Consider the following 18,182-nt stretch of genomic DNA (forward strand, 5'->3'; position numbering starts at 1 on the left):
GTTGTGGGATTTAATCAATTAATCGATCAGTTTCAGTTGTAAGATTAATCGATCAAAAATATTTAATCGAATAATCGAGTCGATTAATATTAATCAGTTGTACTTGACATTAATTACTATTTTGTTAATGCAAACTCAGACTAAACATTCTGACAATATTAGTCTCTCAGAAATTGCTTACAACAATGCGCAACAGTGCAAATATTTGCACAAACACTTCAGAAAGAGATGGAGATATGAGGACAGTCACCTGGTCTCCCATATTTAAAGTTGAAATGTAATGTGAAACCCTCGTTAAGTTTTATGGCTTTCCAAGAAAACTTCCACCTTGTTGTCAGCTCGTCTTCCTAGCATATGAAATACATACTTTTCTGGAATTCGTCCCCCTCATCCCTTAGTCACGATTACACTGTGTGCAAGTGAGAGTGTAACTATAGTCTTCTCTTTCTAAAATTTTGTAACCCAATTACAATAGGGTTCAGTCTGCTGTTTTGACTGCTGCACATTCTTTACAGAATTTGTAGATGAAGCCTGTGTGTTTAGTTTGCTAAAGAAAAAAATCAGATTTCTGTAGTCTGGAAAAAGTGAAAACTCCATTATGTTATATGAGACTTTGTGAGGTAAACTCAGTGAAATGTTTCGATTTAAATGAACAATCCTGGAGAAGTGCTTCACAGAAAAAAAGTTTTTAGTAAAATTTGTGGAAAATCTTTTAGTTATAGTGGCAGTGCAAGCAGTATGAATTACCATTTGAAATACGTCCATCCATTACACAAAAGTACTGAATTATCATCTGCTCCTATCATCCGTTCATCTCAGTCGAATTTAAATCACTTCATAGCCCAACCGATTTCTGTTTTGAAGGAAGATGAACTAACAAACAAAATAATGAAATGGATAGTAAGAGACAGTGGACCGATCAATATTCTTTCAGATGAGGAACTAAAGGATGTTTCAAGGGAAGCTATTGGTAATACCTCGTATAAGTTTGTTATTAAACGCAGAGTGACACTTAACTTGGAGTATGTGAATGCACTCACATGTTTAAAATAATGGATGAAGCAATATTAACTAGGTGAGTCTTCATACTTTTTTTTATTTGTGTTTGTCTCAAAAATCCTCTGAGAAATTGACAATGAATTATAAGCCTACATAATAAATATGTTAGTAAATAACTGAAACAGTATTGTTTTATAATATAACGATACAGTATATAGAGATATACAACATTTTATGCTTATGTTTATCACCGAACACAAATTACATTTAACAATAATTGTGTATTATAGTATATTAAAACTTTTTTTAACTCAATCTATTAAATTCAAATCGTTAATTGATTAAATATTTTGATCAATCGACAGTACTACTATAAATCCATATGTCAGTACCAATTCCAAGGATTACCAGGTCAGTGCTTTCTAGACCAGTAAAAAATACATTATGTTAGGTTGATGTGTAAGTTCATAACATTTTTATTCGCCACCACAACACTGCGTTGTTAGGAGATTGTTTATCATTTGTTATTTGGAGTGGTGAGCTTGCAAATACTTCTTGAATTTTGCAGATTAGAAGAAAGTTTGTGGGCTAAAAAAGATGGAGTGTCAAGTGGAAAAGAATGAACACATCCGACATATGATATGATATATGTTTCATTACAGCATTTCTTAAATGTAATGGTGGACCTCACATTTTCACGTGCAAGGTGCCACCATTAACAGTCATTACAAATAACACTTATTTGCAGTACACTTCATTAAAGCTATCCTATTCCCACTAGCTATCTCCCCTCTTGTTGCTCAAGCCATCGTCTATTTAATACTTATCCTACATTTATTTTGCTAGTATTCATTATTTATTCACTAGTTCACATATATCTGTTTATACCAGTTTACTTCTATAGCTGATTTGTTATTCAGTTCACTACAACAACTTATTTCCATCATCGAATAGTTTCCCTATTCACACCTTCATTACTCTGATGCCTTGATAGTAATCTAATTCAGTACCATTAAACAGTTCCCACTACTTTTTTCTTATCTTTCACTAGTTCACTAATACTGGTCACTCATTACACTAAAAATACTATTCACTAGTCTTTTTTCTTACCTTAGTAAAACAGGTCGTTATCAGCACTGATCTCTACTTATTTCACTTGCTTGTTTTCCTTATCACTATCTCGCCTCCCTCACCATGTTCTTCACCACTTTTTGTTATCCCTATCGACTCGCTTAATGTTTGACTAATTCCTCGAATTTTTTTACCATCATTCTTCTAAAATCTTCAATATCTCCAACAGACATTGCATTTAAGTCTTCTAAGTTACTTCTTTCGAACCCTTATTACTATCACTTCCTCCCCCATTTTCACTTCCCGACTCCTGGATTAGCTTTTTCTCCATCACTCGTCTTCTTTCCTTTTCCCAGGCTCCTTGTGTCACTCATCCTCACATTCAAGTGCTTTCTTAGCAGACTTGCATTCCTCTCTATGTCGAGTCATCATGTTTATATTTCCTTGTTCGTCATCATATGGATTCTTCACCATGATACTATTTCCTGTTGTCGTGTGGTGACTTTCGACTATCTGATGTTCCAACTCTGCAGTTGGAATGATTTTTATCTACCATTCCTGTTCTTTCTCTTGGTTTATGTGGTTATTCTCGACTGTTGGCTGACTTGCTATTTCTTTATTCAGCAAAACTGATCCCTTCTCCATTGGAATCTGTTTGCTGTTCACATTCGTTCTTCTCTTCGGTGCCTGTAATCCAAATTCAAGATGTCCTTCGTTCTTTAAGCAAAACTCCAGATCATAAAATTTATCATTCACTTTCAGCTTATCGTCTTAAATTTTAGCAAAATGTCCTTTTGACCTTGCTGCTTTCATATAAGGCAGTAGCCACTTTCTTCTATTTCTGACTTCAACTGACATATCTACTTCTATTCTCACTCCTGGACTACTTAGTAAGGTTTCTTCAGTTAATCAGAATAACTTCCTTTATTCTTTTATCTTCAAAGGTCACAAGGACAGACCTATTGGAGCCATTTCTTAATCTGTACGAATGACCGACATCATCATCTCTCAACTTCAGATTAAAGATCATTCTACATATGTCATATACTGACTTCAAGGTTTCCATCTCTTTTTCATGCCCCATTTCTTTAACACCGAGAACTATTAAGTTCCTTTCCTCATATTGCGATTGTAGTCACTCATGTTCTTCTTTAATTTGTTCTCTACTATCAATTCTTCTATCTTTTTGCTGATGCTTTCTACCTATCCACTTAAATTTTAAAAAGTCTGTTTCTTTGTTGGTACTTCACCCTGCTTCACTCCTGTACTAAACCTCATTTCCTCACTCCTTAATTCACTAACTTTATCATTTCCTGAAATCACTTGTACCCACTCTTCCATCTTCCTTATCTATACTTAACATCTTCCTAAACTGTCACTCACGTTAATGACCTTTCTACTTGACTAGGCGGAGCATTGTGCACACGCGACTGCTTTCGACGGAGTTCTGCTGTAGACTGACTTCCGACGTATTCTTCTTTTTGAGTTTAATAGAGGAGCAAAGACAGCTCGAAACATGTGTGTCATGTATGGGGAGAATGCCATCAGAGAAGGCACTGCAAGAAAATGGTTCTGTCGTTTCAACACACAACACCTCATACAAAAAAGTTAGTGTCCATCCAGAAATATGATGTTATGCATCTGGTGGGATAAAGAAGGCAGCATGTACTACGAATTGCTTCCCAGGAATGTAACCATAACTGCTGACATTTATTGCCAACAACTCAGATGCCTTGAGGCCGCAATTGAAGAAAAACGATCGGAAAGACATCAACTGCTCCTGCAACGCAATAATGCACGCCTGCACTCCACTAACATGATGAAAGCAGCCATCCAGAAGCTTGGTTGGGAGGTGATTCCACATCCCCCATATTCTCCCGATCTTATACTACCAGATTTCCACATTTTCCAGTTTGTATCCAGTAATCATCAAGTAAACTCCTATGATAACGAAGATATTTTACAAACTTGGCTTCACGACTTCTTTAACTCCAATTCAACAGAGTTTTTCAGACACAGAATTGAAAAACCACTCAGCTTTGGCAGAGTGATAGAAAATGTATAGAAAAACTATAATATATTACTGATTAATTTCTGTCTTCTATTCATATCAAATAAAAACTTTTGGTACAATGAAAAAATGCTACGAACTTTTTGGAGAAATAAATTATTACTAAAACTCCAGAAATTAGGTATCTCCAGCAATATGTTCAGATGGATATCAGAATTCCTTACTCAAAGATTGATTGCCACTAAATTCAATAACTCACTTTCTAGTTACAGACAAACATATCGGGGTCTACCTCAGGGCACTGTCCTCAGCACAACTTTATTCAATATTTATATAAATGACTTACCCTCCCTATTAGAGGAATCAAACATGAAAACAGCACTATTTGCAGATGATATAGTTTTGTGGACTTCCGGATCTTACAGACATAGAGACAAAATTCAAAATTCTGCTCTTAAAGCTCTAAATCAACTACATGAATGGAATACATCAAATTTGATGACACTCAATTTAAGCAAAAGTAACTACCAAATATTTTCACTTGGTAAAAAAGAAAGAGAATTCAATATCCAATACAATGGCCAACACCTCTCTAGGACTTATGAATCCAAATATCTTGGAGTTATTTTCGACAGTAAATTAACATGGAACAACCATTTGAAATACATTTCTGAAAAAGCTCGTAAAAGATTCTCCCTTCTAAAAGGACTAGCAGGAAAGAAATGGGGATGCTCTAGGAATACTTTGAACACTACATACAAAATGTTTATACAGCCAGTGCTGATATACTGCGGAGAAATTTTAATTAGTTCACCTTTCATAAACGAAATAGAATATGTTCAATACCAAGCTCTCAGGCTCATTACTGGTGGAATCAAAACAACTCCAATAGATTCTATGAGATTCCTCACTAATATTAACAGCATTAAAATGACAATAGAAGAAAAAGCACTGATTCAATTTGAAAAACTTATCAGATTACCAGGAAACAATTGGCATTCATACGGTCTTCTCTGTAGATTGAAAATTCAAAAAAAGTTTCATATCCATGGTTCAAGAATTAAAACAGAAAATCAATATCCCGAATTTAAAAGAAAACTTGCAAATTAAACCAAACCCATTAACTCTATTAAATATGTTGTTGTTTTCTAATGCCAGGCGTTTGACAATGAAGTCATTTGACCTCTTGCACTCCAATATTTTTCAAAGATATTATCATGGTCAGCCACTGAAGCACAGATTTTGAGGTGTTCCGAATCCATTTCTTGGTTTGAGTTGCACAATGGGCAGTTAGGGGACTAATATATTCCAATTCCATGCAGGTGTTTGGTCAAACAGTCATGGCCTGTTGCCAATCTAAATGCAGCTACAGACGATTTTCATGGTAAATCGGGAATTAACTGTGGATTATGATGCAGAGAGTTCCATTTTTTCCCTTGAGATTGTGTTATCAAATTTTGTTTGTTGAAGTCTAAGTAATACACAGAGTAATACGCAAATTTAGTAACAGGTATGTAAGTAGCAGTATATATATTAACTCCTTACCGCATGGGACAGTCTTGCACATACCAGTTTAATATTCAAATAGCTGAAGTACTTCTTTCTTTCTCAACTTATGTCACATATGGTCAAATCCAATTCTTGACAGTATGTCATATCAGTCCCAGTATACAGTTTGAAATATTATATGGTTATATTATAAATTATATGAATATAAAACCGGTATGTGCCATATCTGTCCCAGAATGCGGTAAGGGGTTAATTACTCTTACAGCATATCTTACATCTGCAGTGTAACAAAGTTCTCATTACAATTTCTAGTGATGCGGGTGACATCACGATATGGTGATGATGGTACTATGCAGCATGAAAAAAAAAGTGACCCCACTGATTGCGTGAAAACATCTTTAATTGTTTTGTATTTTATTGTTGCTTTATATAATTAAGGATATGGTTTTTATTCTTTAATATTTTTCACTGTATAAGATTTTTGGTTGACAAAGATATGTCCGAGGTTTCTTTTCATGAACACTTGCAGATAAATTACGCAACACTCAACAGATAGCAGAACATGTAGGCTTTGGCATACACACAAAAGAAGTTAAAAATTTATTTAGCATCAGACAAGATTTATTTGAAGGAAAAATAGATTGGTCAATGAGGACAATTCAATTTCGGAAACAAAAGCAAATCGCTTTATCTCCATGCATATTTATCAAAAAAATAAGATGCTGGCTGGCTGATGCAGCACCTAATGAAGATTTTTTTAAACATTCTGTTACACTAAAAATGTTAGATTTTCTTATCAACTGCATCTCGAACGAAGACATATTCACACCAAAACACACGAAAAGTCTTTATTCACTACAAATCTCGCAGAATCTGCTAGGAATGAACCCTCATTCTTTTCTAAGATATTGAGTTATTTCCAGACCTCAAGAATGATATAATGATAACTGATAATGAATATCAAAAGTTGGACTAGTGCAGATAAAGGGAGATATAAGGAGAAACTCCGACCTTCATCAAGTTTATCATCATGATACCCAGGTATCAATTCTGAAAAACTGAGTAAGTGAAACAGTTCAATCTCAATGAGATACATACCTGAAGTTGGGAGCAGAGGCCAATTCTAGTCCAAGACAAGCTAGATTGGTAGCAAGATAAGAGAGGAGAAATAAAACAGAATTGATCTGGGCAATAGTATTAAGTGACCCAATCAGCAGAATCAACTCCACCAACACCCACGAAGTCAGCACTGCAGCAATTGGGTTTCCACGCCATGTACCATTCACAACAAACTGCAGCATGGAGCCTGGAAGAGTCATAAATAAGATATAAAATATGATATTCCATTCAAATATTGCGTTAAGTTGATAATTCAACTTTATCTATAATTTTGTTTTGTCTTAATACAAGAAATTTAAGAGATCTCACCATGTCTATTCTTCAATATTTTGTTTGGATAACAAAACTACAATGTCAGGAAACATAGTTCCAGTCTCTTAATATAATAATCAGTGTGTCATCTGTACAATATCTCAATGTAATTATACCTGGATCTGTATTTAATTCATTGTTAATAGTGTATGATTAGTTCAGTTCCTTTTTTTTCTGTTACTTCATTTTGTGAGACAACAGACAAACTAGGCAATTCACTAAAATTAACAGTTGCATGAAAGTCAATGGGTACATTTCTAAAGTTATCAATAAGTTTGTGGAAAAGCCAGTTCATATTCATAAGATAATCTTCAAATGCTGGTGATCTCTAATGGAAGCCAATTAATCACACTCATTAAGTTGCATGTGTAATGGTGCAGCCAGTGATATATCTGAGTTTATGAATAAGAAAGGAAAATAGAATAATGCCATAGACAATCATTTATAATATAACAAACACGGATATTTTTGAAGTTTACGTGAATTGATCTACAGCAGGCATGCCACCGAAGAGGAACATGCTTTCCTCTTCATATAGTCTGCAATGGTAGCTTGCCACAAGTCTTCCATGAGTCAAGGTACAGTAGCTGGAATAAATGTGTAGGCCTATGTAACAGTACCAACAGTGCTTCAGTGATCGACTATTTTATAGCCATACACATGAGTGCATTATTCCTGGAAATTAGGTTCAACTGATCAGTTTTTTTGGATACACCGCAACTGCTGATCTCAATTAAGAAGACTTCTTAAAGATTATTTTCATAGTCTCTCTTAATACAGATCTTGACCATTTATATCTTTTATATAATATGAATGTGTTCTTTTATTGATAAGAATTATATTTTCATCATATACTTGATGTAATTGCTTGACTGTAAGATTCTTTCTAAGTGTATTGTCATTATGTAAAATTTTATATCATGTATGTAAATATTTACACTCTGTGTGTCACTTTTATAAACCTGTTGTTAAAACAGTTCAGCAAATAAATTTTTGTACACTGAAATATACATAATATTTCTGCCAGTGTACAAATAACAACTAAGCTTTTCTAGCTACTATCTTGCTAATATCTGGTTGCATTGTAGACACATCTACCCTCACTAGAGAAGATAAATTTTAGTAGTAGTCACTAATTCTAGACCTGCTTTTGTTTTTAACATTATTCATAATTGAAAAAACTGCTCGCACACATATGTTGCACTGAACATTGTTACCAAACGCCCAAAGAAACTGCGCAAATTCGGAAAAGACTCTTTATTTAACATTTTATAAAATTCAATCCCCAACTTTCTGCAGTTTCATATAGAGGCATTATTCTGAAATTCTATAATCTCTAATTTTAAATCATGAGAGGTTCCTTCTGTACCGATAGAAAATGGGTCAGGCTATTGAAAATACAAAATTTCTCTCCAATGACAATACATCATGAAATCTTATTTCAAACTCTGAATAAATGTTTTCTAAATGTCTCTGATACTTAGGAAACAAATGGACACTACTTATTATTGAAGACAGATTTCAAATTTGGAAAACAACACAAATCTATATTTTCGAGTTGATCCAGACTTTGAACTTATTCATAAAATATTTTATGTTAATTACTGACGAAAACCAATACCTGCGGCATTTTAAAATAAAACCTCTTTCTGTAAAGAAACTTTCTGCATCAGCTATTAATTTAGCAACTTCGTGGCTGGCACATAACAAATTGACACATGAATCATTCTGATTTTGTTGCTTATATTTGAAAACTTCAATTTTAGTTAATTGAACATCATTTTACACGAAGAATTAAGAGAGTAAATAAAAAAACAGTAACTAATGAAGAACATTCACACAGCAATTCTCCAGTTCTATGAGGATGATAGGATATCACACCAAGTTCCTGGGAGAGAAGATTTCAGAAGAGTCTGTGTTAATGGTGAAACCCAAGTTTACTTTAAGCTATATGATGTGCCTGTCCGAAATTTTAGATGTCCTACTGAATGACACGTCTTTGAATCGTACCATGAGAAAGGGACACTAGACATTATTACAGGGCATGTAAAAAGAATAGCATAGTTGGCTTCAAAATTTGGAAAGACAATACAAAATTCTAAACAATTTGTCCAACTTGTGAGCAAAAAAAGCCAGCACATTAATATTCAGGAAGTGTTTTGAAACACTGAAGTTTCTGGATAAAAGATGGGCACACATTTCACTTATACCAATAACTCCGAAAGTTCATTATGCAAGAGCATGCTGACTTTTCACGTTCTGAGTCAGAGTTAGCGTGTGAAATTGATGTATATATTATTATTTTTTGATGTGCTTCTTGCTTACTGGATTCCTGCAGTATATAATAATGTAATGCACGTGTGTGTTTTATATCACTGACAGATATCCAAGGCAAGATCTTATCACTCCATATAACCTACAGGTCAAGACAGCATTGTCGATTGCATTTCTCGTGTCTGATAAGCTTGGACATATTATAACATCTAAAGGACAACAGACTGAAGAGAAAAAGTATCTAATTGTGAGTTAAGATTCCCATGGCCATAGTGTCAAAAGATTCTTCAAGCAATTATTTATAATTTCAATTCTATTATATTTTTATATTAAATGTAGCCTACAACATTAAAGTTACAATTTACAATAATTTGTGTGTTCCATTTCATGAATGACACTAGGCTTTTGCACTCAGCTATTAGTTTATTTCTGGAGGTACACACTAAAATAATAATAACCGATAGTATAATATTCAGAGATGTCAGACCATAACGCACAACTTTTTAAAATCCCTAACTCATCTAATCATAAGTTTCAGTGAATTTGCTTTTTATATATGAAAACAAACCTTCTTCTCCAATGTATGACAAATTTTGTTTCTGACATGAATTTTCTAAATTAACATAATCTCTAATATTTTCTTTTCTTCAAACCATGTGATTCAATTTAATTTATTGAATGCAACATATACTCTTAAACACAGTTTTTATAGAAAAATGTATTCTGAATGTCAGATAGTAAAGCATGGAATCCATCTTCAACTTCAAAGAGAATGCATCAGCTAAAACTAGTGAAAAATATTGCATATATTTCATACCAATTATGCAATATTTATTTCTTTTCCTAATAATTTTGTTGTATTATTAATATTTAATTCTTACATAATCATATGAGGCAGAGAATTCACTTATATTACTACATTTTGTTTTATGGAGGGGGGGGCCGAAGGATTTTTCATAGATATGTGAAATTATGAGCAAAGTCAATTCAAATACCCATTTACCATCGTACAGTGTCTTGTGGTAATTTAAATGGCTACTCATGAAAGGGCTAGGGCTGGTTCGCAATAAACAGGAATTAAAATGACGAGAACAAGAACAGAAAATTAAATGTGAGCATTCACAATTCGGAAAATTTTTAAAACAGATGTATTTAAATGTGAGCATTCACAATTAACGAGAATTTTGCTGGCGCCCAGGAACAGAGAGTTGGTCAAGTTTTAACTTTGCTGTTCTCATTTCCGATCACAGCCTACTATATTAATTCTGTTGTCATCAAAAAGCTATTTGGCCGTCATATATTTTGTAGCAAGGAGGCCATGACATAATATCTTGTCCATTCATTGCTTGTAACTAATGCAGAAATTCAGTAGAATCACTTTCCATATATGCTATGTGTATATGTGATCAGACTACCACATGAATTGAATTCTTAAATATTCTGTCTTAAATTTCTAAGTTGGTTAACCTGTGTTTGTGTTGGCTGGCTTGTACTTATGAGAGAACACCGTTGGTCAGTTATACACAAATAACATCAGAATGCGTAATATCGACTTTACGTACCGTTATTGACATACATATCGATATGCACAGCCGTTTCTATTCTTGGTTTATCGTGAATAAAAAATCTTCACTTTCACGTTCTTCACGTCTCGTTCTCATTCTGGTTTTCATTCCTGGTTTATTGTGGACTGGCCTTTAATCTCCACTAATTGTATCCTGTGAATTCTGCTACAGTTGCCCATTGTAACGTCTTTTTCTTGCATTGTGATAGCTCCTGTACTTGCGCTTTTTTTATGTCACCACTATTTGAGTGCACTAATTCTATCTTCCCTAATTGAATATAATATACGTTTTAGTCCAATGTCCTCTATTGTTACCTATCATTAAAACATAAAGCAGATCTGATAGATAAGACTGGTGCGACATGAGGTGACAATTTAGCTGGACTATTACTGAAACCTTGTTCTTACAATGCTAAGCCAAAACTGTTATCAATTGTAATCTACAACGTGATGACCAGTTAGTCATAATACAAGTAATATTCCATGGAATATGTTAATGATATTATGAACATTTAATAATTCCCACAAAACATTAAAGAATCATTAGGCCTAACTTTTCAAACTTCTGCATACAAAAACTTTGTTTCATTGTAACTCACCAAATACATTATCTTTAGCAAGGGCCTCAAGAACTCTACTCGATCCAATAAGGTTGCTAAGACTAGCTGAGAATGTGGCAGTCACAATTCCAAATGTTACAAAAGGAGGCCACAAGTTGATAGGCATCATAAAGATAAAGTTGTTCTGCAGCAAATTTGTTGAACTGGTAGCAGCTGTCAGGAACGACACCACCACGTAACAAATGAACGTGAATACCACAGCTGACAGTGTTCCTCGTGGGATATTGCGAGCCGGGTCACGTAGTTCACCTGTATGCAGACATTTTACAAATAGTAAATTAGTAGTCTTCCCTTAAACAATGAGTACTTAATTTAAAGGTCCCGCGCCATGGCATCGCGGTCTAAGGCATCCTGCTTAGGACTCAAGTTGTGGAATGCGCGCTAGTTCAAGTCCTCATGGGGGAAGAAATTTTCTCATGAAATTTCGGCCAGTGTATGGGACCGGTGCCCACCCAGCATCGTGATGCACTTGGGGAGCTACAATAGGTAGTGAAATCCTGTTGCGAATGCCAGCTATAACGGCTGATGGCTGGAGGGATCATCGTGGTGACCACACGATACCTCCATTCTGGTTGGATGATCGTCCACCTCTGCTTCGACATGTGGACGTGAGGCCAGCAGCCAGCAGGTCGATCTAGGCCCTTCACGGGCTGTAGCACCACGGATTATTATTATTACTTAATTTAAAGACTTCAAGTCCATAATGGTGGTGAATAATTCTATCAATAACATCATAAGTCTCACGCTCTTTCGGATATTAATTCCTGAAATACCATATAAACACCCATTGCTAACTTCTTATCAGTTACAGGTCATTGCTGTTAGGATGATCAACTTCATACAATTAATTTCCAGTCACCATCAAATTATCTGTATCTATATTTTAAATTCAAATACCTTGTTTACTTTGTGAGATGAAGTTAACAAATAGTCAATAATAAATACGAGGGTTGTTTAATATGTTTTGCCTCCTGGGCTGTAACTCGTTTATCAATTGATAGAAGTGAAAAATGTTACACTCAAAAGGAAGTCTGAAATGCTGTCTTTCCGAGGAATACATCACTTTCCAATACAGTCCCCACCAGCACTGATGCACTTCCACCATCGCTGCATTAGTTTCTGCAAGCCGTCGGAGAAGAATGAGGCTGCCTGTTGACGACACCAACAACACACTGCACTGGTGACTTTGCCAGGGACTAAACACATGTCCATGGAGTACAGGTAATTGACTCATCCCATCATCCCAATAAGTTCAAGACACAAGCTGGCAAAGTCATGGTCATCATTTGGGACTGTGATGGTGTGGTGCAGGTTGAAGTTCTGGGACATGGTGCAACTGTCAACTCAGCACACTACGTGCAGACGCTGTGAAGAGTTCGTCCGCAGAAAAATGTGATCATTCAACACGACAACGCTCGGCCCTACACAAGTCGGGAGACAATTGCCACATCGGAGAAACTGCAGTTCCAAAATGTTTTGACTCATCCATCTTATAGCCTGGACCTGGGCCATGTGACTTCTGGCTCTTTCTGAAGCTCAGGGAACATCTGAATGGCACACACTTCATGTTCAACAGAAAAGTCACCAATGCAGTGTGTTGTTGGTGTCGTCAACAGGCGGCTTCATTCTTATCCAACTGCATGCAGAAACTAATGCAATGATGGCGGAATTTATCAACGCCAGTGGGGACTATATCAAAAAATTATGTGCTTCTCGGAAAGAGGACATTTCAAACTTTCTTTCATTAATTAATAAACGAGTTAGAGCCCAGAATTCAAAACTTATTAAACAACCCTTGTACACCTTTCAAGCAAACTCTTCGTTGAAAGATGTCAACTGTATTTCTATTTCCTTCACTATTATATTGAATGTTTTAAAATTACTTTCTATCTGGCAATAATTTTTAACCACTGCAAAAACTAATTCCCAAATAAGAGGTAAAACCAAATTCGTTCATTCATTTTCTTACCAATTGTTAATTCGGTAATTCCTTTATTTTTTAATTTATTCATAGTACAGTATTATTTGTTGCATTCAAACTATTCTTCGTAATAATTAATATTGTGAAACGCGGAAATATTTCGATAACATGCAGTAATGATTAAAAATACTTGAATTACTTTATCCACCGAGGCTTACCTGACATGTTGGCACCTGCCATGATTCCTGTTACACCACTGAATAAGACGCCAAACACAGTTGCAAAGTCAACAGCCTTTCCATCTGATGTGTAGTCCAGGCCATACTGTTGATACCAATTGTCCTTTAAAGTTTCGACTCTGAAGCCAGTGTAGTTAGCGTACTCAGGTTCAGACCCATTTCTATGAAGTTTGTTTTCCTCTGGGATAGAAACCTGCATAAACACAAGTTTAAAACATCTTGTACACATGTTGCTATGCTGAAAAAAAAAAAAATTCTTTTGCACTGCTGTTCCAATTGAGATTTCTGTGTCAATAAGGTTTCCCCTGCTCCTTATCTGAAGACGAAGCTTTCGAACATTACGTGTTTTTTAAACAATGCAAGTAATTCTCTTAATAATAAATCCTTCTCTTATTCTGACTTCAAAACCAAGTGTTGCCAACATTGATATTTTCTATACAAAATGTTGTTTAAGGTTTCATACTCATATATTTAGCATATTTGCTGATGTAAAAGACGCACTTTTTTTTTCTTTGAAAATGGGTGCATTTTATAAGCCAATATTGAGTTTGTGAATGGGTTCAAAGCTTCATGGGTTGCTGTGAAAACTGAGACAGTGGCTTAAATCATTAAGAAGTGTCGCATTAGTAATGCATTGGACAATTATTTGTTGTATGAGGACTCAGATTCTGATTTAGGAGGGATTTCAAGTGACTCTTCATTTAGCTCTGGAGATGAATTTCTGGGTTTTGACAAAGAATATTAAAAGGTGTTCTTTTCTAGTTAGACTAGATATTTGGTTAAAGTAGACCTACATATTATTTATATTTGAAATACTACTGTAAATTCATTAGAATATTTAGTACCCAATACAGTTTTTCCCTAAAAAATGTGTACAAAAATGGGGTGCATCTTATATGCCGGCAAATATGATAAATGGTATTCTTCTGAAGATTTCATACAAATAATCACAGAGTTACAGCATTCACATTGTAGGAAACAATATTGTCAATAGTCAACAGAGTATGTTAGCCTTACATGATGGAAAACATTGCTAAGTCTACAGGAGTCACATAAAAATCGTAAGAATGACGGCAAACAGAGAGCGAAATTGAGAACATATGGTAAGAATTGGAAAAGCAGCTGCAACAAAGACAAGAATGTAGGTATTTAGGAAGTGCACTGACGTGTAAACTAATGGTTTTATTCCAACCCATCAGAGCATTCATGCCAGAAGTAAAAAGGCTGTAGAATTTAAAAACTAAATTTGATTGTAGCATTAAACCATTATAAACACACTGTTTCATAGGTTCCTCTGATAAAAGCCGCCAAAACTTGCATAAATCCAACTCATAATATTCCTTCTTCAGTCCACATGCAGGCACACACACAAATGATGTTAGGTGTTTCAAAAGTAACACATACTGCAATTTAAACTGAATGAGGGGATTTTGGACATGTCAAACCTTGTAATTGGAAAGGAATATTATCACAACAAATATTTTTTGCGACTATTGTTGTGCGAGTTATGACGTCATCGAGAACAATTTTAAATGGTGCCCTGTAGCTATTTCAATAATTTTTTTGATAAAAATATTCCTCGAACTTGAGCTATAACTTTATTTATCATACTTAATATTTTCGTCAGACAACCATTACAATGATATAACTCACCAACATTGGACCCTGGACACAGAAACTGATGACTACAGAAATCAAAGATATGCAGACGATTCCTAAAACCACAACACTAGTCTTGGCAAACATTCCAGCGCCTATCAAGCACACCATCAAACTTAGAACGTTCAGGAAAGAGCAGTAAAGAAATCGCCACCATCTTCCATCTGGCAGACCAACACTGCCTTCTCCAACAATGTAACCTGCAACATGTCAGAGAGAGCTGGTAAATGAAGCAATCTGTAAGATAAAACTTGTATTCATTTTAAATTTTTTCCTAACAAATAACAGTACCGGTACTCAAATTTTTATAATTATTGAACACTAGACAGTAGACAGTATTAGGCCTACTGTACCTGTACGGTAGAGATGAACAAAACTGTCACTCTCACTACCTGTGTTCCTTGCATTTGTCTTTCGAGTCTCGTCTCGTAACTCTTGTGTGCTTCGAGTCTTGCTCATCATTCTCAAAATAGCATTTGGTCGGCATGGAAAGATTTCGTAACATTGAATAACACACATCATTGAAATAAATAACATTAGAAATGTTTGAGACAAAAAGACAAAACAGTATCTTAGTTATCAAAATGTTCTGGTTCTATTATATTATTGTATATTACCTATGGTTATATTAACTGAAAAAAAAAAAAAAATTCTCAAATAAATTTGCATTTCTAAGAAACATAAAATAAAATGTTAAATAAAGCATTAATATATATTTTACTTGAGATTATACACTTGATCTCAAACATACGAAATGAAAATTTCTAGCCTTTTAATAAGGGCCCAGTGATTAAATAAAGATTGGGGAACGGATTATTATATACTGAAAGGTAGAGATGTTTAAAATAGGCTACTTGACTGTTTATACATATATAACAGTTGCCAAAATAGATAAAAGTTCAGTCTGGTATAAACAACTATGGCAATTCAAGGCTGCTTGACATTTGAGAGTTGATTACTCCCGAAGTTCCAATGTCTTGAAACACTCACAAGCAGTCTTTACATCAACGACGCGACATACACAACACTGTCGTGCGGGTTTTTGTCTTTGCGGGTGCTGTTAGACTTGCTTTCTCGATTGTTGTTCAACTCTAATGTACGGGTTGCTATTTGCAGACAAGAGACAATATTATTCAATATATATCATACACTGAACGAAAAACCAATATGCCATATAATTTAGCTTTTATACATTTTCTCCAATTATAATAAAGTCAAGTACAGTACTGTACTGTATTTATTTATATTCCATGGTATTCATATATCGCTTCACAGCTAGAATATGTATGTATTTATTCAAACTGCAAATGGGTAAATACCCAGTGGCAGTGGTAACTAATTATACTCAACAATGACAAGTAATAATAAATTACAATTAATAATAATAATAATAATAATAATAATACCGTGGAACCGTCTAGAGTCGACCTGGGTGTCTAGATTCGACCACTGTGTACACTTTCTAATTTCACGTGTTTATTCCAATAGAATTGCCTACTAGCCGCCACTGCTTGCTTCCAACTGACTGATAACACTTCCCCTTTCAATCTCGCAAGGTAGTGCCAAACGTATTTTGCGTCCTTGATTATGTAAATTTCATTGTTGCCAATAGCAAAAATAGTAACAAAAAACTACTCTGTCTAACTTTTAACAATTTAGCCTTGTTTAACTGTAATGCAATACAAAATAACTATATTTCTGTAATCAGAATATTAAGCTTAACAACATATTACAACAAAAAATATTTTTCCATATTATTGAGAGATGTCAGAAGTTGAAGTTGTATAGTTGTATTCCAGTATAGAGTCGACCATGCAGGCCTGTGGAATTAATCCATTCGAGCCACAAAGAGTCCTTAATAAACTACCATAATCTGGTATGACAGAGTCTCCAGAATCTCAGTCCACACCAACACTGGTGGGAGAAGCGGTCATCAAAGTGCTCCAGGGAATGAGATATGAAAAATAATTGGCTTCCAAGAAAAGAAAAAGGAAAATTGAAATTGAACCAGGAAAAAAATATTGTATCAGTAGGCCTACTGAAGGCAGAACATCTCAGTCAAATGAAGAAATCTCTCATCCTGTCTCAACTGAGGAGACCAGAAAAAGAGAAGCCAAGAAAACCACCAAGAAAAGAAAACAGAGAGGATACCAGGAGTCCAGTGATGAAGACGGACGACATTCCACTAAAGATTCGTCAGATGAGTGGGTTGAAGAGGAAGATAACAATGATAATGACAATTTCGATGACCCTAAATCAGGGGATCAGCTTTTAGTGAAGTTCCCAACTAAAAAGACAATTAAATTTTATGTCGGTTGCATTGAGCAACTGGTTCCAGGAGAAGGACTTGAACTTCGTTTTATTAGAAATTGTGATGGATTCCAGTTCAAATATCCTGAGGTGGAGGATGCAAGTCTTATTGACTATGTTCAGGTAGACAGAAAACTAAGTGCTTCTGTTCCTATGGAGGAAAAGGAATTCGTAAAATTTGGTGTTGATTTTCAGGGTTATGATATTAATTAGGAGATGGAAACTGTATTTTCTGTATTTTTCAGGGCTACTTTATTAATTAGTACATTAATGTGATAATGTTGTGTGTAGTTTGACGTAATTTTATGTCTGCTAATTAATTAAATATTTCCTATTAAATTTATAAGCCTTAACCTATTTAATGTAAGCACATTAAAATAACTGTTTTAAATTTCGCATTTTTCTATGCCAAGTAAATAAAAAATAAGAAATAGAAAAGTAAATAACAATAAAAGCATCCAAAAGGAGGTCAATATCGACCGGAATGAGAGCACACGTTCATTTACATGTATTTTTAATATGGTGGTCGACTTAACACAATGTACAGGGTTGACTCGACCGGCGTTTAAAATTT

The 18,182-nt window shown here is 34.7% G+C and overlaps 1 protein-coding gene across 5 annotated transcripts in view; it reads right to left on the reverse strand.

The window, feature by feature from the left end:
* LOC138699235 (solute carrier family 12 member 9) overlaps positions 1-18,182 on the reverse strand; it is a 139,942-nt gene that overhangs the window by 94,747 nt on the left and 27,013 nt on the right. For 4 of the 5 annotated variants that reach the window (XM_069825204.1, XM_069825202.1, XM_069825203.1 and 1 more), the window contains 4 exons: positions 15,293-15,498; positions 13,619-13,832; positions 11,459-11,728; positions 6,689-6,896 (listed from right to left, as the gene is read on the reverse strand). In XM_069825204.1, coding sequence (XP_069681305.1) covers positions 6,689-6,896; positions 11,459-11,728; positions 13,619-13,832; positions 15,293-15,498 — 898 coding nt within the window. The remainder of the gene's footprint in view (positions 1-6,688; positions 6,897-11,458; positions 11,729-13,618; positions 13,833-15,292; positions 15,499-18,182) is intronic. The other variant, XM_069825205.1, reaches the window with a different exon arrangement.

This window comes from Periplaneta americana, chromosome 1 (assembly GCF_040183065.1).
Source record: "Periplaneta americana isolate PAMFEO1 chromosome 1, P.americana_PAMFEO1_priV1, whole genome shotgun sequence".
Classification (NCBI taxonomy): domain Eukaryota; kingdom Metazoa; phylum Arthropoda; class Insecta; order Blattodea; family Blattidae; genus Periplaneta; species Periplaneta americana.